The 24,024-nt window shown below is 47.5% G+C and overlaps 4 protein-coding genes across 5 annotated transcripts; 3 read left to right on the plus strand and 1 right to left on the minus strand.

Annotated features, from left to right (window-relative positions):
* The first annotated feature begins 95 nt into the window (after positions 1 to 95).
* LOC118513777 lies at positions 96 to 8,874 on the plus strand. Its single transcript, XM_036059955.1, has one exon. The coding sequence runs from the start codon at positions 132 to 134 to the stop codon at positions 4,161 to 4,163; it is 4,032 nt and encodes a 1,343-aa protein (XP_035915848.1). The 5' UTR covers positions 96 to 131; the 3' UTR covers positions 4,164 to 8,874.
* A 746-nt stretch (positions 8,875 to 9,620) lies between these two features.
* Positions 9,621 to 17,014, plus strand: LOC118513786 (CCHC-type zinc finger protein CG3800). 2 transcript variants are annotated; one of them, XM_036059970.1, is made up of 3 exons: positions 9,621 to 9,882; positions 11,629 to 11,984; positions 14,441 to 17,014. In XM_036059970.1, exon 3 carries the CDS (start codon positions 14,872 to 14,874, stop codon positions 15,475 to 15,477), a length of 606 nt encoding a protein of 201 aa, XP_035915863.1. In that variant the 5' UTR covers positions 9,621 to 9,882; positions 11,629 to 11,984; positions 14,441 to 14,871; the 3' UTR covers positions 15,478 to 17,014. The 2 variants fall into 2 exon arrangements, with proteins under 2 accessions (XP_035915863.1, XP_035915864.1); XM_036059971.1 differs by having other exon boundaries at positions 9,650 to 9,882.
* On the minus strand, positions 16,862 to 23,193 carry LOC118513781 (phosphatidylinositol glycan anchor biosynthesis class U protein). Its single transcript, XM_036059965.1, has 5 exons — positions 22,796 to 23,193; positions 22,090 to 22,732; positions 21,753 to 22,024; positions 21,533 to 21,675; positions 16,862 to 21,447 (listed from the first exon to the last, which is right to left on the minus strand). Exons 1-5 carry the CDS (start codon positions 22,917 to 22,919, stop codon positions 21,334 to 21,336), a joined length of 1,296 nt encoding a protein of 431 aa, XP_035915858.1. The 5' UTR covers positions 22,920 to 23,193; the 3' UTR covers positions 16,862 to 21,333.
* A 5-nt stretch (positions 23,194 to 23,198) lies between these two features.
* On the plus strand, positions 23,199 to 23,873 carry LOC118513788. The gene is made up of 2 exons (XM_036059972.1): positions 23,199 to 23,326; positions 23,390 to 23,873. The coding sequence occupies exon 2, from the start codon at positions 23,426 to 23,428 to the stop codon at positions 23,786 to 23,788; it is 363 nt and encodes a 120-aa protein (XP_035915865.1). The 5' UTR covers positions 23,199 to 23,326; positions 23,390 to 23,425; the 3' UTR covers positions 23,789 to 23,873.
* The last annotated feature ends 151 nt before the right edge of the window (positions 23,874 to 24,024 follow it).

Genomic DNA, 24,024 nt, shown 5'->3' on the forward strand with positions numbered 1-24,024 from the left:
AGAAGGGCCGGCTGTACAGCCTGGGCGGGAACGATCCACCGAAGCGCTGTACCCGTGGCCGGCTCGATCGCCTGAAGACGGTCGGTACGTTCGACATCACGAACGAGATCTCACGCCTCAGCCAGAAAACCATGAACCTGAACGAACGCATCATCAGCACGCAACTGTTTGCGCAAACGATCGACGAGACGGCCACCACGACCACCTCGGTGGGGAGTAGCGTCGGTCTGAGCGTTGGCTTTGTACCGTTCGTCGCGGCAGCAGCTACGGCCGGTTTGGCCGGTCCGAGCGGGACAACCGTAATGTTACCAACCGACGCTACCACCTCCGGCTGTCCGGCTTCATCTTCCGGGCTCGGGAAACAGAGTGCCGAAACGATCCACCTAACATCACCCCATCATCTACATCCGCTCCATTCGGGAGGCAGTGGGAGCAGCAGTAGTGTAGTCACATCCGGGACACTAGTCCAACAGCCACAGCAACATTCAACACCACCATCAACTAGCAGAGCAGCGGGGAAAAGTCGTAGCTTGAGTACGGGTTCGTACATCACCAAGGACTCTAGTGCACACTCGAGTGCCGAGCGGCTTACCAAATCGAACAGCCACACAGAGGTGCACGTGAATAGCGGGACAGCGGTAGCATCAACTTCGAAAGACAGCGGAACCTCCATAATGCCACAGAACAAATCGCTCGAGGAGGGCCGTTCGATGATCCCTTCGGCGAAAAGTTCACCACCCGTCCGGAAACCTATACTGCGCAAATCGAAGAAGATCGTAAGGACCGATTCGGAGTTCCTGAAGGGTAACATCTACGAGAAGGAGTCGAGCGTGTCCAGCTCGCAGTACACACCGACACGCGATCGACGACGGGAACAGTTTGCTGACTACCGCAGCAGTAATCCATCGTCCGAAACGCACAAATCGACTGACGAAAGCTCAAAGAACATATCGACCGATGAGATCGACACCGTGTTCTCGGACACGATGGATCTGGAACAGATGGAGCAGGACTATCGGATGCATCTGAAGAACAATCTGCAGCGGGAGTACAAGAGCGATAGTGACACGCTGGACGAGGTAGGAAAGAAGCGAGCGCCGGACTATAATGCATGGAAGAACCAAAGCTACGAGAACACGTTCGATGTGTATGGGAAGGAAATTAGTGAGCAGACGGCAAACGGTAGAAGTCATGCAGCGGGGAACGATCGGACGGTGGTTGCGCCTTCGCCTAAAGGGGACGATCAGCCAGAGCGTCCTTCTACCTCGACAGCACCCAAGCCGGATCGACCCACGGATCTCGAGCTTGGATCGACGTCCGACGGTGGTGGGAAATCGTCCGCTTCCTCCACGAACGATGGTCCTTTTGGGCATTTGTTCGAGAAGAATTTGGGTCGGTTTAAGCGCATGAACAAGCTGCTCAAATGTAAACGCTTCAGTACATCGGCACTGTACGAGAAGAAGTCATCGGCGAGCGGAAGTGCGACCGCCTCGGACGGCAAACCATCGTTTACTTCTCCGACGAAAAGCATACCGAATGCGGCACGATCACCCGTCAAATCGATCCACTCGCAGTCGAAGGCGTCGATCAGTTCTTCCAAATCGTCGCTTTTCGGAAGCAAAAAGTCTGGCACTGGGTTCACTTTCAAAGGGAAACGGTTTCTCTTCACCGGCAAGACATCACCCAATAAATCGAAGTCTAACAACGAGATCAGCTACTATCGTACCAAGTCGACCAAGAGCTCTAAGAAGGGTTCTGTGAAGAATAATAGTACGGCGTGCTTGAATCTCGAAACGACCTGCACATCTCCACTCTCGGAAGCGTTCTACAACACGACGGGAAGTGTCCGGTTGAGCGCGATGGAGCTTTATGAGAAGTTTTGCTCACAGGACTTTAGTGGACTCTACAAGCATGAAACGGTACGAGCGGATACGGACAGCCACGGGAGCGGGACGGACTCGAGTCACTACGATTCGCATCGACATCTGGGCGCGATAAGGAAGTACCGACGGCGCAACTTTAAGCTATTGCGGCAGAAAAGTGAACCCAAGTTTTCGTTTCGTACTGATACGCTGTACGAGGATAGCTATGATGGGGTGTGCTATCATGACGAGAAGGACGAGGAGGAAGAGTACGGCACGGAGGACTACAATCAGTTCCTGTACGATGAGCAGTACTATGAGGAGGACATTGAGCATTACAGTATCGAGAATATCTACTACCAGCGGAATGGGCTGATAGCGCTACCCGATGGCAGTTACGTGCAGCGGTATCCTTATCGCATGGAAGACGAGGAAGGTGATCAGGACGAGGAGGACGAGGAAGAGGAAGAGGAGGAGGATGGTGAGGAGGAAGAAGAGGAAGAAGAGCTGGGTGAAGAGGATGATTATCAGGGTGAGGAAGAGGAGGAAGAGGAGGAGGAGGAGGAGGACGAGGTGGACGAGAACGAGTTCGACGAGGAGGACGAAGATGAGCTGGCGTTGGAAGAGGAAGAAGAGGAACGGAGACGGTTGCAGCGGTTACAGCTACCCCCACCGATCGAGCTCGTCGCCTCGATGGATTCGGACTGCGATGAGATCTATCTGATGCCGCAGAACGAATCCGAAAGCAAGAAGCTGATCATTCAGGACTTTCTGTTTCACCGCAGCAACGACTTTGAGGCGAGCGTCAGCGGGGACGATTACGATATTGCCGAGGTGGACGAGGAAGCGGAAGAGGAGAAAGAGTGTGTGGCGCTGGAAGAAGAAAGGGAGGAACAGAGGGCGCGTGTGGATCCGAATGTCGGACAGCAGGAGGAAGACGACTTCGAGGAGGACTTCCGGATGGAGCGATACGCCGCGACGGACAAGGAAACGCTTACGATCTACAAGATCTGCTCGAAGGAAAGCATACTGGAGTCGATGCGGGGTGAAACTCCGGACCGACCGTCCGATAATCTACCGCACAGTGCCTCGATGGAGCAGTACTTTCTCAAGTCGGACTGCGTGACAACGCTCGAACGGACGGCATCGTTGGATCTGCTGAGCAACTCGAGTGGGACGCTTAACAAATCTACCCTGACGGACTACGCGTTCGATACGGTGCGCAATATGAATCTGGATAGCTGCAGTACCTCCCGGTTGAGCCTGTCGCTCAAGAGCGAGATCTTCGAGGACACGACCAATGGAGGAGGTTCCGGTGGAGGTCCTTCGATGGCAGCGGATCCGATGGCGATCGGTGCACTGCAGGACGCTGCGTCGTGTGGTACAGAATCAGTGGAAGCAAGCTCTGAAGTTCCTCGTATTAAAAGCTGGAACATTGAAGACTTTACCCTAACGCCCGAGGAATCCTTCTCCGATGAACAGCTCCCACTGGACGGACCGAGTGATGCGGTGAAAGTTGCAGAACTGCTACAGGAGCGCTGTGCGGATAGCTCCACCGTACAGGACCCGATCGTGCTCGATCACCACAACGGTACGGCCGAGTACACGATCGTCGATCTAGACGAGGAGCCGTACATGCTCGATCCTACCATTTCCGAATTTACTTCGGAGATCACGAAAGAGTTCGACTTGTTGTTTTCCCGCGCCGAAACGGAATCCTTGCAGGCGGCAGCAGCTGCCGCAGTAGAGACTGCACCTGTACCAACTCAACCACCCGAAGGACCTTCACAGCTTGGGGACGTCCTTAAGCTACTGAGCGATCTTCCAACGCGCTACTCCATGCAGATGCTCGAACACATCAACCTCGACTCGGACGACATTTGTATTCCGGTTGGCCGGGAGGAAGAGAACGGTCCAGCTCCACCACCACCAGCAACCTCGTCCGTTCCCGCAGCCCCATCACCGAACTCTTCCGTCCCGAACCCTCCCCAACCGCCAGAAAGTGCCAAACCGCGAACACCACTCGAGCAGCCGAGCGGAAGCGGACCACGATCGTCCACGAAGCTGAAGCTACGGTCAACCCATTCGACCGGTGCGACCCGAACGACTGCAACTACACCGACGGCGGCGGCGGCGGCGGACCTGGATGCCTCCTCGACCATCGTCGCCATCGTGGTGCCACCGGAGACCGGAGCGATCGCACGCAGTAGCAGCAGTGGCAGTGGAAGCGATCGACTAAAGAAGGCCCGCAGCCAGTCGTTAGGTAACTTACGAAATAAAACCAAATGTTTTCCATTATAGAAGTTAAGTAACACTGTAACAATAATCCTTACACTATGGGTGCTGCCAGTAGTAGTGTAGTTGGCAGCGCACGCGAGGTAACGCCAAGGTTCACACTGCACGTAGACGGGCAAGAAGGTGGGTAGGTGGGCAGGTGGTGTCGATGGTGACCATTTCGACCCCGTCGCCCCCTTCCGTTACGTTGCAGTTCGTTTTATCCCGTTTGTAGGTCGTTGTTGTGTCGGACGTGATCGTGTAGAGTTTAGAGGAGTAGCTAAAGTCTAGACGATATTTTTTATACGATACGATCCCGCTTTCCCCGATTTGACGTTCGTCGGCGTGGATCGTTCACCCATCAGTCCTTCCCTTTCCCAGTGCTAATCGGTGGCGAACAGCCGTGTCCATCCGGCGCGTCTCGTATTTATACACAGATTCTACCTAAGATTAATCTAGAGTAACAAATTGTCTAGCCAAAGGTGTAATGTCGATTGTTGTAGTAAGTGAGGAATCCAGTCGGTAAAGAGAGAGAGTGAGAGAGAAAGGTAGAGATCCTCGTCATTTTAGAAGTAAACACCCCCCCCCCCCCCTTATTCGCATCCCTCTACTCTCGCCTACAGAAATCCTTTTCCAACAGAAAGAGTTGGAGTACTTGCTGATGCTGCCTGTATTCTACCTTCTGCTAGCCTTTTCAGTTGGCCTCCGTCTGTCTTTTCTAAGTGGAGCCAGCTTTTTGGAATTGTTTTCTCAAAGCAGGAACAGGAGTTGGATGTTTGAATTTGGGATTTTTTTTTAAATCGAAATATTGGATAGACAGGCAAACTAGCTAGTGAGAATGGAGTTGAGGCGGTGAAAAAACGGAACGTTGGAAAACAGTAGATAGATCACATAGACAAGGTGGAAAAGGATGTTTTTACCGGGATGGCGCTAGACGCCCCGGGTTGGTAGGTTGATGCAAAAGTTTTCTATTCCGATGGGACCACGATAACGAGAAGGAGACGGATTTTGTTTGCTACTTACTACTCGCGGGAGAGCTCGTTTATATTTCCACGGTAAACGTTGTAAACACACAATAACTTGTTGTAAACTTGTACTAAACATACTACTACTATAGAGGGCGCTATCGCGTAAGAATTCGATATCGTTTTGTAAACACACACACACACACACACACACACATTTGCCTTTGTTATTGATATATACACACACACAGACAGAGATTCGGAACACTCTGCCGAAGAAGTTCGAAGTTATTCCATTCGATCTCCAGGTCCGATGTCTTTCGTCAGGAAAAAGGGAATTAGTAAACAGTTGATTGAACTCTACATCTTCCTACGGTATAAGTGTGTGTGTGAGAGTGTGTGAGAGAGAGAGATCCTCTGTTAAATGTTATGTAAGTGATCGTGTATCGATGTAATAGACACTAAACTAGACTGTACTAAACTCAGTGTGTAAAAGGAGAATCGGAAGATTGTAAATCTCACCACACTCGTAATCGTAATCGTAAATCCAACCCCAAATGTATAGATAAAATACTAAACACAAACACACAACAACAACAACAACAACAAAAAAACTTGTAAATTGCAAACCGAGCAAAAAGATGAAACGTTCTAAAACTTCAATAGGCTAAACCCATTCTAGCGAAACTGCAAAACGACCGCTCACCGCTAGTGGTAGCGTCATTGTAAGCTGATCGGACTGGGACAAGCAAAACCATATTAAGTCACGTAATAGGTAAGGAACTTTGTACAGGCAATATCGATATTATTTAGAGCGGAAAATCACCCGAATGAACCCGTTATTGTTGATGTTATTCCACTAACTTCGATCGGTTGGAGAGAGTTTTTGCTTACCATTTGTTAGACATTTTAAATTTAAAACAAAATGCGGGATGTTAACATTGCCCTCCAAGGGAGCGCGTTCGGTTTCGTATTTGAATCCTTTCGTTTTCGCCTCTTTTAAGTCACTCTGTTGATCATTGTTTTTTGTACTTTTATCTCTTCATTTCATTTTTTTTAAATCACTGTAAAAAATCTACTATTAAGGTTTAGGATAAAATGATACTTGGCGAACAGAAAAAAAACAAACTGATAAAAACCGAAAAAACCGTGATACAGTTTAAATGTTTGATGGATGATGCATGTGCACCGGCGTCCCCAGCAAGCAACAATGTGTACGTATGTGTGTTTGTATGTGTGTGGCATGGACTAAGTCTAGTGTATTTGTTGATGATAGTAATTTTTAAACGACGACAGCAAGTCCAGCGTCTAGAGCGTAGATGCTTCAATGTATGTGTGAGGGGTTTAGGTTCGGTATTTGTTAGCTATGGCGTGTTGCAAACCGATTGTTGTTGGGGACAAAAACGTTTATTTTAATGGTCGCCATTCCCTCGGGGGATTGAAGAGAGATCGTATCTTCTTTTGTTTTGGAGGGGGGGCATGTGTTAGGAAATTTAGAAAATGGCGTACCCCTTGGAAGGAGCAAACTTCTGCAGTGGTGGGGGAAACTTTACTAGCATTATTCTATAAGCGGAATTCGATGGGTAAAAGGAAAATGAAAGTTAACTGAACCAAAACAAAAAACACACACACACAAACAGAACAACTAAGAAGCACTAGTACGTAATGTGTAGAAGAACCCCTTCCCCTTGCTCGATCCTTGCCAAGCGAGATTCGTGCGGAGGTTTTTGATAGTCTTTGGCATTATATTTCCCTGTTTGGCCAATTTACTTACCTATTTTTGTCCTCCTCGACACTCCAAAGCCGCGTGGGTGTTTTTTGGAAAGCTTTTCTCCTACCAATCTAAAGAGTGTTTCGGTGTTTTTGGTATTTGCCTCCGATTCATAGCTTTTTAGAGCAGGACAGTATTTTCCAACAAACGCCTATACACTCTCTTTCGAACCAATCTTACAAACAGAACCGGTGGGCTGCTGCTGTTTTTTTTTTTTTTGCATAAAATAAAATTCGGAGCAAGACTCCGCCCACGCTCTTTACACTTAAACAATCGAATGGCCTTAGATTTGGATGAGAAGCGCTACGGGGAGCGATTTATTCACGGTGATCAGGGATTATTAGAACAGGCGGTGGCGCGCAGTGTCTGCAAAGCGGACGCCTATTCGATCACTGTGCTCGATCGTGTAGGATTTTTGTGTGCCGGCGTGCGTGAGGAAAAGGAATTGAGGAATGATGAGTTGAGGCAGGCTCCCAGCTCTACCCTTATTTGTATGCCCTCCTCTCTCTCTCCTTCTTTATACATATATTTGCTAAGCTCAATGTGCGCATTCATGTGTTCAACGCAACAACCAAAACGGCGGCATGTCGCAGTTTCGGTATGGTTGCGAGTTTTTTCGTTTCGTTGTTAGCTGGGAAGAGATTTTAATATAAAGCGACAGGCAGATAGTGTGTATGTAAATCGAAAAATAATAAAGAGCATATAAATGAACGTTTAAAACCAAAATCCACTGTCCATGGAGAATCTAAGCGTGTAACGTCTGGCGGACTCCTCATGTAACCCTTGCAATGGATAGAAAGGTGGAATTTAAAAGAGTAAAAGCTAGTATAAAATACCATAACCGCTAAATTAAAAACCAAAAAACACACACACAAAAAGCTCGATAATTGTTAAGTATAAACGTGATAAAACATACAGACACGCAGACAAACACACACACACACACACACACACACACGACATAAACCAAGCATTATTTGTTGTATTTAGTAGACCCATACTACCATGATGCCACTGTTTGAATGTTAATGAAAAAAATATGGGAAAAACAGCTCCGGATCCGGATGACTCAAATTAACCGAAGAAAAGTAGTATAGCAAAAATTGATTAAGTTTGAAAAGGGGTTCAGATGGTTTCGGTTCGAACAGTACAGGCAATCGAAGCCAAAGAGTCGCTACTACCGCACATCCCGAACGTATCGGGACGGGAATGAATAAAACAAAACAAACACCTGGGGTGGTAAAACTATGGCGTAATACCGTATGTGTAGATGTCGTTGTTGAAAACAGTAGATAAATTAAACGTGGAAAAAACGAGAGGCGAAGATAATAATATCCATATGTGGGATAGCGCAGGGATCCTTTTCCCATGGTCGGATACTGTACACACCTGTTGAATTGTACTGGAAGGCAGCACACACATTCACATTACAACACAAAATCCGCAACCCTCGGCCGGTGTGATCGTGACTGATCGTGAAGCATCGATTTTATATGAGAAAAATAATCATTCGGTCCGCTACTCACCCGCACAAACTTCACTAGCGCAGGACGAAGCGTGTACTTGTTAACTAGTAAGAATGTACAATATCATCCTCTTTGTGAGTTGAATAATTTACATGTTGTTACGTTACATTTTGGACCTTGTGTTTTACTCAAGACCCGCTTGTGTACAGCGATTAGGGCTGTTGGCGTATTCAATTCTAACCACGGTGTATAGTGCGCATAGAGGTAAAAGCAATAGCAAAACACGTGTACACTATCACCAACCAAACAAACATACACACACATTCAAACAAACAAAGGGTGCGTAAAACAATATCAACGGTATATAAGTTGGATACGACAAAAAGAAGAGAAAAAAGATTGTATGTTGTATGTTTCCTCTGCTCCGTTTCTGTTACCCTCTTTGTATAATCCCAGAGTATGGAAATTATTTTTATATTTGTGGATACCAAATACATCCCGAACATCCAGAAATAAAACATCGTTGGAATATAAAACGGGAGCGTGTGTTGATTTCTATTGGTGACATAATTCACATGCGTGTTCAGAAACGGTCAAATTGAAAAGCGCAGGTTGAAATATTTCAGCCCATCGATCGGAAAACACACCACACTATGGAGATTGGTTTTTTGCTGTTCGTTATACTGCTCAAACTGGTTAAAATCCTTATCTTGAAGCATTTAAATTATCTTTCTTTCCTTCGTCACATGTTTGCTGGTTTTAACCTAATTTATAGCTGCATTTATTAATTCAAACTTGAATTTTCGCTATTTTTGACCACTTGCAACGTTTCACCTTCCAGAGTGGTGAATAACGGTGGTGGATAAAACCAAACCAAGCATCTTTCCCGCGAGTAAAATCTTTGTTTCTGGCACAAATCAGCTACTAATTGCAACATTGCTTCAAAATCAATCAATAACCAGACTAATTCACTGTTGTAAACACTTACCTACGATTGAAAATGAATAGAAATTCGTCCAAAACACTTTAGAACAGAATATCACCACAACGGGTCCAGTGCGCAGTTTAGTAACCCTGACATTCCAAACAATTTCGACCGTCGTCAGCGCGTGTTTCATTGTGCACCGTGACTACGAGAGTCAGTTGGAAGCCTCACTCCGAGACGGAAACAGTGGCGCAACCACCTTCCATCTCGCTTCTAATGGTGCGGGCGCGAGCGAGAGCGCACGAGATGGTACGCCGCATCGGCGGCACCGTCCGCAGCCGTCGCGCACGTCAAACGCCGACAACGGGCCGGACGACGACTAGACTCAAAAGCGCTTCCGTGAAAATTCTGCACACGCCGTCGGTCGTCCTATTGCACGGGAAACGGTTGCGATCAAAGCGAGTGGAGCAGTCGTAGCAGTCGAGTCAGAAGCGTTGGTGTGTTCCGTGGTGTTTCGTGGAGAAAGCAGAGTTATTACCTTTTTCTGAAAGTGTGGTTTTGCCCCTGATCCTGGAGGAGAGAAGCGAAGTGCCCGGTGTTTGAGCGAGAGGAGTCGAAGGTATGAATGAGGAGTGGGACGTGGTATTTATTCTGGGTGCGAGACCTCCGTGATCGAACGAACGAACGAACGGAAAAAAGAACTGACATATATCTAGTCGAAAAAGGTTTTCTAACCGATTCCTTCTTCCCCGGCGACGAGACAAACGTCGTGGGGAAAGGAGTGGAGCTCTTTGTTGCGGCAGGGGGACGGGAGCCGCCGTGCTGTGGTGTGTGAACGATGGAAAATCGATCCCATAGGAGAGGGCTCCCCATTGCTCTATGACCCTACACACGAACGCAGATGCAGGCACACACACACAGAGGGCCCACGCGTGGAAAAAATGGTTCCTCTGACTGGCGAAAAGTCGAGGAGGCCCAACTCTCGCGCTCGATGAAAAGCTGTACTCGATTGGCACACACACGCGCACACTTACGGACACACCGCGAGCGTACACACATATCCGGAAGTCTTTTTTCGCGATGGCACATTTCTTGCATCAGCAGCACCAGCGGCGGCGGCGGCGGCAGCGGCATGCATTTGCACTGTGCGCGCGCCCTCTATCTTCGAAAAACCGGGCGCTGGTTAGCGCAATGGCGACCGGGGCGCGCGATGCAAAAGAGGCCCCTGTGGCTACACGGGCGCGCACACACAGAAGAGCGCACAGGACAAGAGGAAAACGATGGGTCGCCACATCGGCCATATCGGTATTACGCATTTCTCATTCGTTGGAGGAAATTTGTTCAATTGACAATGGACAAGATAGATGGATTGAAGGAGAGAGAGAGAGAGAGAGGGAGAAGAGGATGTGAGGAAGCAAGGAAGCGAGGTAGAGTTGAAGAGGGAAGGGGTGTGTGTGCGCGAGATGGATGAGGAGAAGGCAGAGTGAGGGAGAGAAAGAGAAGGTGACATTGTTCTAATCGCAGTTGGCCGAGGAAAAGCAAGCGAGCAACCCACCCCCCACGGTATAATGGAGTTCCGTTGTGTGTGGCGTGTGAAGGTCATGGGTTTCTTCGTTGCAAAACCTTCGCTTACTGTGTGTAGCAACAGCGGCAATTGCGCGTGTAGACCGCATAGCGCCAGCCGACTTTCGATTCCGAGCCATCGCACAACGCCAACCTGAGTATCGTGCACTGGAGCTGCTCCGTGGAAAACGAGACACACGCGCGCACACACATACGTGTATGAGATGATGTGCCGCAATGGAATGTGCCAACAGGAGAACACGAAACTGTCCTTTTTCCGGAAGATGACTGCCAGGAAGTTTTGAAAATATCGCCTATTCGTATATTCGCGTTGATGATGAGATTTCGATAGTAGAGAGGAAGGGTGTTCATGTGTATGTGTGAGAAAGAGAGAAAGACCAATTGAGCAGGAGAGTATGGAAAGGGCTACCTACGCGACTGACGACCGACATCTTGGAGTTTTTCATCATCGGTACAAATTTTTCTATTCTTCCTCGCGGTTTCCACGGGGCGAGAAAAGCTGCTGCAGCACCCATCACAACCACTGTAAGAGGACATCTCTCCATACCAGCGTCGCGTCTGTGTGTTTGTGTGTGTATCTTATGTCCCTCAAACTATAATTCCGTCCACAAAGTCCCCGGTTCCTGTTTTCCTGATCTTTCATTCGTCGTCGCGCACGTTCCGATCATCGTGACCAGAACCAAAAAACCGAGCCTCAACCACTCGCCGCCCATCAGAGCGTGCATTATCTTCCAACAAGCAAACGAAAAAAAAAATGGTGTACCTAATTTTTATTCCGCAGAGTGTGCGAAAGAGTAAGAGAAGTTGAGAGGACGAGAGAGTGTGAGAGAGAGAGAAAAGCAGCGAGAAGCCCCGAGAGCACACACAGCCTACTGTGAATTTTCTTTTCTGAACAACCCAGAACAACACAAAAGAACAGCACCAAGATGATGACGACAAACACTTGCTTCAAGTGTGACCGTCCCGGTCACTATGCCCGCGACTGCCAGAACGTTGGTGGCGGCGGTGGCCGCGGAGTCGGTGGACCCCGTGACCGTCGGGACTTTGGCCGCCGGGAGAAGTGCTACAAGTGTAACCAGATGGGACACTTTGCCCGTGACTGCAAGGAGGACCTGGACCGGTGCTACCGGTGCAACGGTGAGTACCAAGCATTGATATGTTGTTAGGTTATGTTTTCTCTTTTAATAACTTTTATCTATTTTAGTTGTAGAGTTGGGCTTATAGAAATATTGCTAACTAGAAGATTAGATTTTGCCATTGGGGGGAAACTGCACATTTTGTTGGGTTATGTTGCTGCCCTGCTGTCAACGTTGTCTCTTTGACGTAGACAAAAAAGTACCGGCACACAGCGCCAACACCACTGCCGAAACGTGTGCGCCGCGCGGCATGCGTGGCGGCTATCTTTATATTGGTGTGTGTGTGTAGCAGCAATCTTGCTGCTCCATGTGGCTTTACGGGTTTTTCCTTCCAAGTCAGGGATTCTAATTTTCTTAAGATGAAGTTTCCCTCTTTTATAACTGGTTTTCCGGTATTCTTTGTTGAGCACACGTACACATTTACACCGAGTGCCGGTAGCCGGCTGCGCCTGAAATGCGTTCGCCGGTGTGCAGTGTGTGTGTGTGCTCAACGATTCTGCCGCCAGATCGCGCTGCCATTTGACGAGACGCATACAGCCAACCGAGCGGAATAGAAACACGAAAATGGTGTTATGTTCACGTGTGTGGACGTGTGTTAGTGGATGATTACAATGGCGGCAGCTGCTGCTGCTACTGCGATCATCATCATCGCACTCTCTTCTCTGTGCCTCGTGCTGTGCGCCGCGGCGCGTTTATGAAAATGTGTGATGATTTTTTTAAAGCAAAATTATATTGCGTCGTTTGCATTACTTCTTCGTGATTGCGCGCTTGCTGGTTGGTGGTGTTATTTTTACACCGCGCGGGCGCCCGTCCATTTTGGCGATTCTGTTTACTCGGCATATTGGCCAAGTGCTCCGTGGTCTAAGGGGCTCCGATTTCTAACGTGAAAGAACCGGTATCAAGTCCCACTGCCCGGTTCATTATCCCATGGATGAATGCTAGAATATGGCCGCCTGAGGTTGTAGTGCCAAAGAAGAAAACTATGATCTATTAGGCAGGCCAGGACCTTTTGAGGAAGTAGAATTTATAGAATTTAGTGTGTGTGTGTGCCTTGTGACGCGCACGCTGTACAAGCAAAAAGTATGTACTTTCATTCGTTTTTCTCAAGGCCTACTCTAATTACGCCGGTGGTCGGTGGTGGTGTGGTGGTACTGATTCAATCCGTTCTCATTGACTGCCTTAGCAACGTAACGTGTACTACACCGTCGTCACGTTGGCAACCTCTTTTCCCCGTTTCTATCCTGTTTTTTGCTGGTTGTCTTCTACATGGGGGGTTTCCATCGCTTTCGAGCAGAAAATTACAGCTGCGGCTCTGCGGTGGAGATACTGCTGCTTCTTCTTTCTTCACCTGCTTCATGCGCGCACTCGGCTGCGAAGTGGAAATGATCAATGGCGCATTGATTATGCATGCATACGCAAACACGTATTTTTTTTTTACAAGTTGTGCGGATAGACAATTTGAACCCGGATCGGCGGTGTAGAATGAAGCTCCAATTTTAATTTTTCTCTGGCGGAGAGTTTTCATTCCGCCCCCGGGTGCGTTGATGCCAGGTTGAGATGAAACCTGAAATTAATCGATGTAATTTAATCAATCATCTACCGGCGCGCGGCTTTCTTGCACCAGTTTTTTTTATCTTTTCATCATCACGGTAATCATGTTCGTTTTGGTTGGTAACAACTTTCTCGCTCACGGGGAACTCAATGTGAAAATTCAGGCGGTGTGTGGGCGGTAATGACGATGATGATGATGGTGTGTGATGGTGTGTGATGGTGTGTGGCGTACATGCGCGCCATGCCAGAAAGCAGCAGCAACACAACCCGAACGACGAACGCATTACGGTGTGTCCGCTGCACAGAGTGAGTCTCTCACTGCTGCTGCTGTCTTGTCCGTTTGTGTGTTTGTGTGGGAATTTTCTTCTCTTGATGATTTTCCGTTTGAAAAGGAGCTTTGCCTTCAGTGAAGGTTTTTCCACATCCCACCTGCTGGGTTTACATGCTCTGGGGAATTCATAATAACTGAAGGAGAGGGGAACATCCAGCAAGGTTCTGCTACGGAAATATTGTACCAGGAACTTCTTGATTACTCTGCATGGGAGTGTGGTTATCAGTACAGCATAAAACTAGCATGTTACGGTTTGTTTCTATAATCAGAAGCTAGAGAGTGTGGGGTTGCCGATAAGACGGGAGCTGATTATTTTTGCACACGCAAGTACGCAAGTTGAGCCTCGTTTCTTCTGAGGACGTGTATAATATGCACTGATAAGGGCTGGATGTTGTAAATGATTCGATTGGGGAACCTCCCATTTTTTGAACCCCCTGCAGAGCAGCCCGATGTGGGGGGACCACTGACCATTGAACTCTTTCAGAAATTTAGATTTTGGCTTCTTATTCTTATTCGTCCTTGTCTCTCGATTCCATATACTAAATAAGTTGTATATATGTTCAACCGCTTTCCAGGCAGTGGCCATATCGCGCGCGATTGCAGCCTGTCCCCGGACGACTCGTGTTGCTACAACTGCAACCAGAGCGGCCATCTGGCGCGCAACTGCCCGGAGAAGAGCGACCGCGACATGAACGTGTCGTGCTACAACTGCAACAAGAGTGGCCACATCTCGCGCAACTGTCCGTCCGGTGATAAGTCGTGCTATAGCTGTGGCAAGATCGGCCACTTGAGTCGCGACTGCACAGAGAACAAGGGTCGGGATTAGAAGTCGGGTTACTCGTCGTGGTGTGGCAGTAACAACAGCACTGCGGCGTATTTCCGCTTGCCACATCAGTCCTCCTCCTCCTCCTCTACGACGGCCGCAGCAGTAGCTGCGAATGCATCATCATCTCCGCATCAGCAGCAGCAGCAGCAACATCACCATCATCACCAGCAGCAGCAGCACATGCAGCAACAGCAACAGTCGCAGATGAACCATCATCAGCAACAGCCGCCGGCGCCACCACCTCACCACCATCATCATCATCCTCATCATTCGCATCATCCGGCGGCGTCGGCAGCCGGGCCACCAATGCACGGTCTACAACACGGGCCGCCCCATCTGCATAACATTGCCCACCAGCAGCAGCAGCAGCAGCAGAACCATCATCATCCCCAGCAGCAGCAGCAGCAGCCACCACAGCAGGGTGGCCCCCCTCCCCACCAGCACTATGCGCATCCGCATACCCAGCAGCAGCAGCAGCAGCTGACCTTTGCCGAGACGACCAAGTCAACTATTCTTAAGACGGCGGCAGGGGTTGGTGGTGGTGGAGGGGCGGGCGCACCCGCGCCCCCTGGTGCCGGTTACGTGCTGCAAGACAACTACTACGGCACCGCAACGGCGGTGGCAGCTTCGTCGGCCGCTGCACTGATCGGTCATTCGCCGTACGGCGTCGGAACGGTCGTGCCACCGATCGGGGCGGCAGCTGGCGCGACCGCTGGTGTGGTTGGTGGTGGTGCCGCGTGTGCTGCTGCCGCCATATCGGCCACCAAGCCTCGATTCAAGCTCTAAACCGAGGCCACCGGAAGGGAATACACATACACACTTGTATTCCCTTTTGTATGGCAACATCCGCATGCCGTGCGCTCTAGTGCGATGATGATAATGCCTGCGACTCTAGGATGATGGCGTGAAGCGCGAACACATAAAGAAGAAAGGTCATCATTATTATAGGGGGACAGGAGGAGCCGAGTACTGTGTGTTGGTAGGACTTGTAGCGGAAAGTAAGAATAACACGACAGAAAGAGTCGAGACCCGGTAACTTTGATTTATTATAAAGAAACAAAAAAACACTATCCTTAAACATTATTGATTAAAAGAAGCAAAAATGATGAATACAAACAAAACACAAGTAAAATCAACAAAACTATGCGCATTATATTATACACACTCTCAAAAAACAAAGCAAGCGGAAGAGCAGCAGCAGCAGCGCAAACACACGCGCTACTAGCGTGTTTGATCATGAAGGTAACGGAAAATGATGGCAAACAGCAAACAAACAAGCAAGCAAAAGCCCCTAACTTCTTGTCTCTTAAGATGGAAGACGTCCCCATCATATCTCCCCTATTCCCACTCGCTCGCTCTCTCTCTCTCTCTCTTGAAGTTGTTTCAACCTCTCGCCTCAAAGGATCACGACGACAAAATGTATTAGCTTTACACAAACTGGTTCGGCCGGAAAAGAAAGAGAGAGAGGGAGAGCTGACTACCATCCGGGGGGGTTGGATAGAGAGAAGAGACTATTTTAGGGGTTAAATCTCAAGGATTTCCTTTAATTCATTCTTGCTGAGCAGAGGACGCGATCGCCCTCGTTTTTTTGAAGTTCTCTCCAAGGAACTTCTTCGTCACTATATTAACGCCTATGTTTTCAATGGGCACACACACAAACGGTCGATTCGACGTTGAGAGAGGCTTAAATTAAATCAGTTTAACAGGCAAAAACTTTCGCAAAAGCATAGGATTAATTGAACAGGAGGAGAACAAGCTCTCTCTCAGCGCTGGTAACTGAGGGACGCGGAGCAGAGAAGGAAGAGGACAAAGCCGGAAGTTGCGTCACATTTGTCTGTAGTTTGCCACGTTTCTGTTAAGAACAGCGAAATGGAAAGGTATTACATAGGGTGAGAGAGGATCCCTTATCTAATGTCTCTCTAAAAACCTCTAATGCAGGCAGTAGCAAGGCGGACAGATAGGGAGAGAGAGACACGGTGGAGGGACAAATGTGTTGTGTTGTTTCCTCACCATTTTTGAAGAGTTAAAGGTCGTCGTAGTAGTGGTTATGCCCCCTTCGAAAGCATACCGAAGACTTTTTTTGTGCTGCATCCTGGAATGCAAAAGGCGCCGCAAGCATAGACTGTCAGAAAGAGAGAGAGAGCGGGAAAGGTGCGTATGAGTGTAGTAAGCAGCAACAGCAGCAGCAGCAGCAGCAGAAGATTGGAGTTAAATGAGAGGAAATTGAAGAATTTTGTAATAGTGGTTAATTTGAATTATTGTGAAAGCTGGCGGAAAAGAAAAACAAGAAAAACGTAATCCTAACACGAAACAAACAAACACACCCCCCCTGTATGTGTATATCTCTGTTGCTTTTGGCCGTAGTGTTTGACGCACACCCGAAGGAGAAGGTCCTCTGATGCGGTGGTATGGGAGAAAAGATGGAGAAAAAACATGGCCGACAATCCGGTGGCGTTTGTATTTTTCGGATTTTTGGATTTGGATGGGTGAGTGAGCGATTTGCTTTATACTTAGGTCGGTACGTTTAATTTTCGCCCTGTTTCTTATAGTTCTGCCTGTGTGCGTGTGTGTAGAGAGACGTGTAATCGTACGGGCGCACACAAGCACAAAACACGCGCGCGTCTCACAACTGTATCAACAAAACATAACACACAAACAACCCTTTATATTAGCAACCGCTGAGGAGCGTGTAGCAGCAGAACTTACGTATGTGTGCTTACAAACACAATTATATCGTTTTAGGTTGATGATGTTTTTAACACTCAGTGTGAGCAAAGCCCTCATCGTGTCACACCTGTAAAAACAAAGCGTGGACCCCCCCCCCAGCATTTAATACAAATATATCCCCCACACACACAAACAAAAACACAAGCTTAAAGAAGTAAACTCAAATAAGTAAATGAAAGCTGATGCTACTCTCCCTCTCTACTGTAGTGTCAGCCTGTTTTATTTGTGTCGATGAACGTCTACAAAACAAAAAAACACACACACATAAATATAACTCACATAAAGAAGCATAATGATGAAAAAAGAAACAAACAAAAAAACGTATAAAAACGTGAAGGAGAGAAGATAATAACACTTGGAGAAGATGAGGGATTAGGACGAAGATAAGGGAGGTGATGATATGGGGCTAGGCGTATGTGAAGAGGAGAAGGATAGGGGGAAGCAAATCATCGTACAAAGCTTATTAAAACAACGTACGGAAGTGAGTGGTTTACAGTAGTAAGAGAGGTGTAGTAGCGATATAGAAGGAACCGCCGTAGACGACCAACTTTTACCCCCACACACACACACGCACTCACGAGGAGAAGATCGTTTTCAACTTCATACGACGTCCGGTCTGGAGTCAGGGTTGTTGGTTGAGTTGGTGTTATTTTGCAATACCTACTAATGGTTTCCCGGGGGGATTCATATGATATGGTATGGTACCTTCAAAGTTGGAGCTGTAGCGACAAGGTCTATTATGGTAGCAAAGACTCTTTTGGACGTCCGATTTGATTGCAAGATCTCTTGGTAGACGAGAAACCCTAGAACGGGGAGAAGGACAAGCAACGAAGAAGCACTGAGGACAAGGTTCCTACAATGTTTAACGTTAGATGAGGAGATCTTTTAGGAAAGTAAGCCAAGCTGATCTCAGAGCAACAGCAAGCATCCTGGTTTTGCACCTGTGATAAGACAGCGTACAATACGAAGAACGAGGGTAATAATGGAGAGGCCCTGAAGAGTTTGATATCGCACTACTCAAATGGTGTAGTAGGGGGCGAAGCCCGGCTGACGAGATTCTTTTTTTGCGGCACAACCAACTAAGGACGCTGTTAAGAAGCTGCAAATCAGCTCCCTGTTGATCCCTGTTGAGGGAAAACCCTCTCTGAAAAAGGAAGTTCCCCCGGAGCACATGACAGAGTGTTTTTTTTCGTTACGTCCTGTCTCTCCTACCCTCCTGCGTCGTATTTGTAGAGCAACCCGTCCGGAGGATGAAAGATGATTTAGCAAAAGCAAGCCATTGTAGTACAATTAGCAGTGCGTGTGGTGATGGAAGCAACGGGCAGGTGACCAGAAGATCACATTTACTCGAAACCCATGATGCAGCTAGTGGAGTGGAAGGGGAAGCCCTTAATCAGCTAAGAAACTGCAAGCGGGAGGTTGGCTGGCGCACACACCACGTGCATTACAAGGGAGAAGACACACACACACACTAAACTTGTATATTGTTCACAGCATTAACATATGTGATCAAGAGGGAGCCCCCTCTGATGATGAGCGAAAAGGGATGATGAAGGTCTCTCGGCGTCATGGAAGTTATGAGCCAGAGTAAACCACAATATGAACCTGAATTTAAGAAACACAAAACCAGTCACTTTTACACGAAGCCAAGATGTCTGTGGTGTGTTGTGTTGTGTGGTCCGGTAGGAAGTCCCGGGAAGCAAACGAGATAGGCACACACACGCACGTTTGGGACGGGTGTATTTATTGGAGGTGAATCCGCGAACGAAGAGGAACATTCGGCGTTGTGTCCTTGCGAAGCAGATGAGACTATTATCAAGCGAAGTAGTTAGCGCCTTGTTCGGGGTGTGAAGGCGTGTGTGTAACATGGGAGGATAACCAGCAGGAGACAGTAACAGCAGTCCGAGCGCAGGAGCGTGGTGGATTATCGTTTTATGATAATCTCGAAATTATTTTTCATAATATTTACCGTGAACGAAGGAACGAAGAACTGCCTGACGATTAAACTCGAAGTAGCGGAGAAAGAGACAGAGAGAAAGAGAGAGTGTGTGTGTGTGTGTGTGCTAGTGGACGAGAATCGATCTAATCGATTAAAAGAAGGACTGATCTTAAGGATATCGGGCGCGCATGTGTGGTACGGATGGAGCACACAAACACACACATACAGAGGTTAGTTTTAACGCAACGGGGAACGGAGTTGATTCCGTTAACAAAAAGAAGATGATCTCTAACTAAACCGCCACGGATAACGACGACAACGGGGATCGGAAATGTGAGTGACTGATTGTATGCTCGTTAAAAGTACCAATCCAGGGCCAAGCCAAATACGCGAGCGAAAATAATGGGTGGGATTTGTTGAGTTTGTGCAAAACGGCCTTATATTTTTATGTTGTGTGTGTGTGTGTCCTGTGCGTATGAATTCTCACCCCGTAGCATTTTCCCCTTTTGTTAGTCAAGTTGTGATCACAACGTTCAAAAAGGATGAAGGAAACCTAACCTAAAGGGGTCATGACGAAGAGCCCTTTTTGTTCCTAGAAAACAGAGGGATGGTTCGTTGCAGAACTGATCTGGCTATAAATTGTGCGTGTGAAGGTCAAACAGGATGGAAGGGAGGGTCCGTATGGGTGACCTTGAATTTTTTGGAGGTTCTACTTTCTGGCGCGTGCTAGAGAGTACCAGCAGAGACTTGGAGATGGAAACTTCGAAGAGGACCTAGATGTTGCAATTCGCCTGAGTTCGCTCTGTAGATCATTAACAGTCAAAGTACTCTTATATGTCGTTGAGCCTTGGGAGACAAGCCTTATGAGATTGTACGTATGCTTTTGTGCAGTTATTGCAATTGCAAAGCGTTGATGTATTCGCTAGTCGGGATATTGGATTGGCAGCTATAGGAGTTTGACTGAAAGAATTTCTACTGCTGTTTAGGACCTCAAAGATTGTAATAGATATATGATGATCTCCGCATCAAGGATCCTATCACTTTAGGATAGCGGAGTAGTTTCCGCTCCGAGAGGTCCAAGACCGAAACCTTAATGATCCTTTTCCCCATTCCCAGAAACAATGGCTTCAGTAACTGTCCGGTTCTCAGTTGACTGGGTGATTTTTTTTATCTCTGCGGATAAAAGAGTAAGATCATTGTTCTGATCTCATCTTGTGGATACTTCCCTCCACATGATGGATCTTGATATACTTAAACGCGAGGATACTTGAGCTTGGCCAATGTCTCTATATTGCTGCGTACACCCTTCAAGATGGCATCCAGCTCCTTGCAAATTGTCATAACTTTGGGGTTTAATTCTATCACCGACACACTACTCACCACACACGGGAAGAAAGGTCATGCCATATGGGAGAAGAATTTCGTTGTTTTGCCCGAAGTTAACGAGAAAATGGAGAAAAGGTGGAAAAGTGGTGTTTTGGTTGGTGGTGGGTGTCCTCACAGGCCGAACTCGAGAGGCATAACGTTACAACTCCCATGTTGGCGAGACAAGAAAAGCACACACTGCTACAAAATGACTATTAACTTATTTATATAACGATTAAATTATTCCGCCGAAACCGAACGGGGATTTGTGGGTGTGGTGGGAAGGAAGGAAAGGTGACGCGAGCGAAGGAGCGAAGGTCAGAGAAAAAAAATGGAATAAGAAAATTCAAACAAACGCGAAGAAGGGACGACAAAAAAAATCTAAAAATCTGTGAAAAATGCAAATGGCTTTTATTGGTATCAATAAATAAGATTTGTGATCAAAAAAACATCCACCGGGTTTGTTAAACTGTGTTAGCTTTTCTGTGCCGAAAATTTTGTTTAAATTTATTTATTCTTTCGTTTTGTTTCTATAAGCTTTCTTTACAGCTGCTGCACGTTCCCTTACCTACGCTAACAAACACGAGTGACTGACTTAGTTCTGATTTCTGCTAATACTCCAACGTAATTCGGGCCTCCTTGCCGTCCACCAACACACGGATGCCGTGCTTTAGGCAGAACTCGCGCTTAATGTACCCAAAGAAGAGATCGGTTATGAGGAAAATCTGGCAAAAATGGGGGAAGAGCATTTAAATCATAAAATCAATTCTTTTGAATGGGGAGATGCAAAACGGCCCTCCGCAGAATTACCTGAGCTGTGCAGAAGATTAACGTCACGCCGAAGTAAAAGTTGGCGTTGGCGGAATTGTTGTAGATCCACAGATGCCACACGGTCGGGGCCAGCACACTCGTGACCAGCATCGTTGCTCCTACGATGAAATTGTTCTTCATGACTGTGGAAAAGGTAGAAAAGAAACAAAAGTAAGTTAGTTGTTTAAAAAGACAATCATTTCGTACGCTTTTCCCTTACACATGGAGATCGATTTCCATAGCGGAATAAGGGCGAGATAGAAGCTAACGTCGCCAACGCACGGATACGATCGAAATACAGCCGCCAGCCCGATCAGCATCGTGGCCAGCATGATCGGTTCCTTGTGCAGTTTGAACGTGAGTGGAAACAGATACAGCAAGGTGGCGTTTATCTGGAACGAGTACAGGAACAGCGTCCGGAAGTGGTCGAACATTTCGGTGAAAAAGTACCAGAACAACCCTATATTTGGCTGCAAGCTACGGCAGTTGATGCTACGGATGGGAAAACACGATTGAAAATACATTTTTGCATTTGGTGCTAATTGCTGCAAACTTACATGAAGCCGTACGTAGCATCGAGGAAACTCCAGTCACCTCCCATCAGAAAGCTGCCGAAGTAATTAACTCCTAAAAATAAGCCTAAAAACAATGCGCAGCTGGTCGCTATACTGCTGAACCGGCTACCATTCTGCTGATGATTGGCAATGTGCAGTGCTCCCGGTGCGAGCAACACAAACGGGTACAGATTAATCTGCGTTTCGAGTGCCAGTGCCAGAAAGCTTAACAGTCGCGCACGACGCGAAAGTCCGTACAGGAACGCAGCCAGCAAGAAGTTACTCCACACGGTCGTTGTCTGTCCGACACAGTTAAGGATCGTGTACGGATTGAACAGGTAAGCAAACCCAACCGACATCGGTACCGTCCGAAGATCGGTTTCCACAAGATGAAGCTCGTCCGTATCCTTCGCGTACTTTTCCTTTTCTTTCCGTTGTTTTTCGTACATTTCACGGATGAATACACGGGCGGCGAGCAGTAGCAGGATCCCGGTGAGCACGTCCAGCAGGATGAAGAGCGATGGTATGGCACTTGGGACATTATCCAGCAGCCAGCGGGATGCGTGCAGTATGATGGGATTTTTATGGTACACGTCGCCATCGTACGGATTCACTCCGTTCGCGTATAGATATGCACCTTCCTCGACTGTGGAAATGGGAAGGCAGTAGTTAAATAGGGGCCTGTGTGTTTTTATCTTGAGACACTTACCTCGTTTCCATGCGTTTATCGGAGTGGATACTTCGACACGGTTCTGTATCCCTTGGGAGTAGCGAGAGTTCATCAGCAGAAAGCGGACCGCTGCGGCCACTCCTATACTTATTGCCAGTTTCATGTTTTGATTCGTTGTGTTATCTTGCACGGGCTATGGGTTGAGTAATTTATTTGCTAAATGAACTATTGCTTACAAGATAAAAGGCTAAAATTGAAACGTGCCCAACACTTGCATAACCGAAACTACCACATTTCTATGTAATTTCGGTTCTTTTTCCGGTTTTTATCGCAAAACAGGGCGACTTGGAGAATTTGTTTATCTACTGTTGGTATTGTTGTTGTTTGTTTCGCTTTTCCCACTGCCAAATTGACAGGTTTGTGAGCATGCGGTGCCTTGTTTACATACAGCTGGGTTCAGTACTTCAATTGGCAACATCTCTGCAAGCTGTCAAATTATCTAACACGGTGGTTTGTTTACGTTTATCCCGGCACGGGAGATTCCCTAGTGTTGCTCGCTCTATTCATTAGGTTTGTTCTTAATTTAATGCCCTATTTCGTCTTTATTTTAATACTTTTGGCTTCCTTTTGCAGTTACTTGTGCTCTCGCACACCACCAAAGCCCACACGATGCGTATGGCCAGCGCGCTGTTGCGATCCCGCAAACCACAGAACGAAGCGGACGTACCGTTTCAGGAGGTGTTGCCACTGCGCCTGAAGAACCATGTCAGCGGCAAAACAGACAAAACGAGCGATGTCGCCTGCCTGCAGGAGATGGCCGTGCTCTTTTCCTGCCTCAAAACGCACGACTTTAATGAGAGCCTGTGTGCGAAGGAGGTAGGCACCTTCCAGCGTTGCTATAAGGTGTTCCTGGACAAGAAAATGGCCAAGAAGGAAACGTCCAGCAAGGGTGTGCTGGTGGCTGGCAAGGACCTGAACTATAAGCAATTGAACAAGGTGCTGAAAAAGTATCCCACATCGGCACAGAGCTAAGGAGCAGAGGAGATCCGTTGCCTTCTTCCGGAAGGTTATGCCAATGCATAGTGTAGTGTAATAAACAACAACGAAACGAAAGTAATTGATAAAAAACGCGTTTACAGGCTGATAATATTCGAAATACGGTAAGTGGCATCATTTTTATTCATTCATTTCATTCATCCGGTGCCCCATGCTAAAATTGTGCAACCAAACTAGTTAGCCCACTAGCGCCATCTATTGTTCGGTTCCGC

The sequence above is a fragment of the Anopheles stephensi genome, chromosome 3 (genome assembly GCF_013141755.1).
Source record: "Anopheles stephensi strain Indian chromosome 3, UCI_ANSTEP_V1.0, whole genome shotgun sequence".
Classification (NCBI taxonomy): Eukaryota; Metazoa; Arthropoda; class Insecta; order Diptera; family Culicidae; genus Anopheles; species Anopheles stephensi.

What these genes read in the sequence shown, in the direction of transcription:
- LOC118513777 (XM_036059955.1), top strand. Translation starts at nt 132, where the DNA reads ATGAACCTGAACGAACGCATCATCAGCACGCAACTGTTTGCGCAAACG.
- LOC118513786 (XM_036059970.1), top strand. Translation starts at nt 14,872, where the DNA reads ATGCAGCAACAGCAACAGTCGCAGATGAACCATCATCAGCAACAGCCG.
- LOC118513781 (XM_036059965.1), bottom strand. Translation starts at nt 22,919, where the DNA reads ATGAAACTGGCAATAAGTATAGGAGTGGCCGCAGCGGTCCGCTTTCTG. An exon ending in GATAAACGCATGGAAACGAG is followed by an intron (nt 22,733 to 22,795) that starts GTAAGTGTCTCA and finishes CCATTTCCACAG; the next exon opens with TCGAGGAAGGTGCATATCTA. An exon ending in GATGCTACGTACGGCTTCAT is followed by an intron (nt 22,025 to 22,089) that starts GTAAGTTTGCAG and finishes TCCCATCCGTAG; the next exon opens with CATCAACTGCCGTAGCTTGC.
- LOC118513788 (XM_036059972.1), top strand. Translation starts at nt 23,426, where the DNA reads ATGCGTATGGCCAGCGCGCTGTTGCGATCCCGCAAACCACAGAACGAA.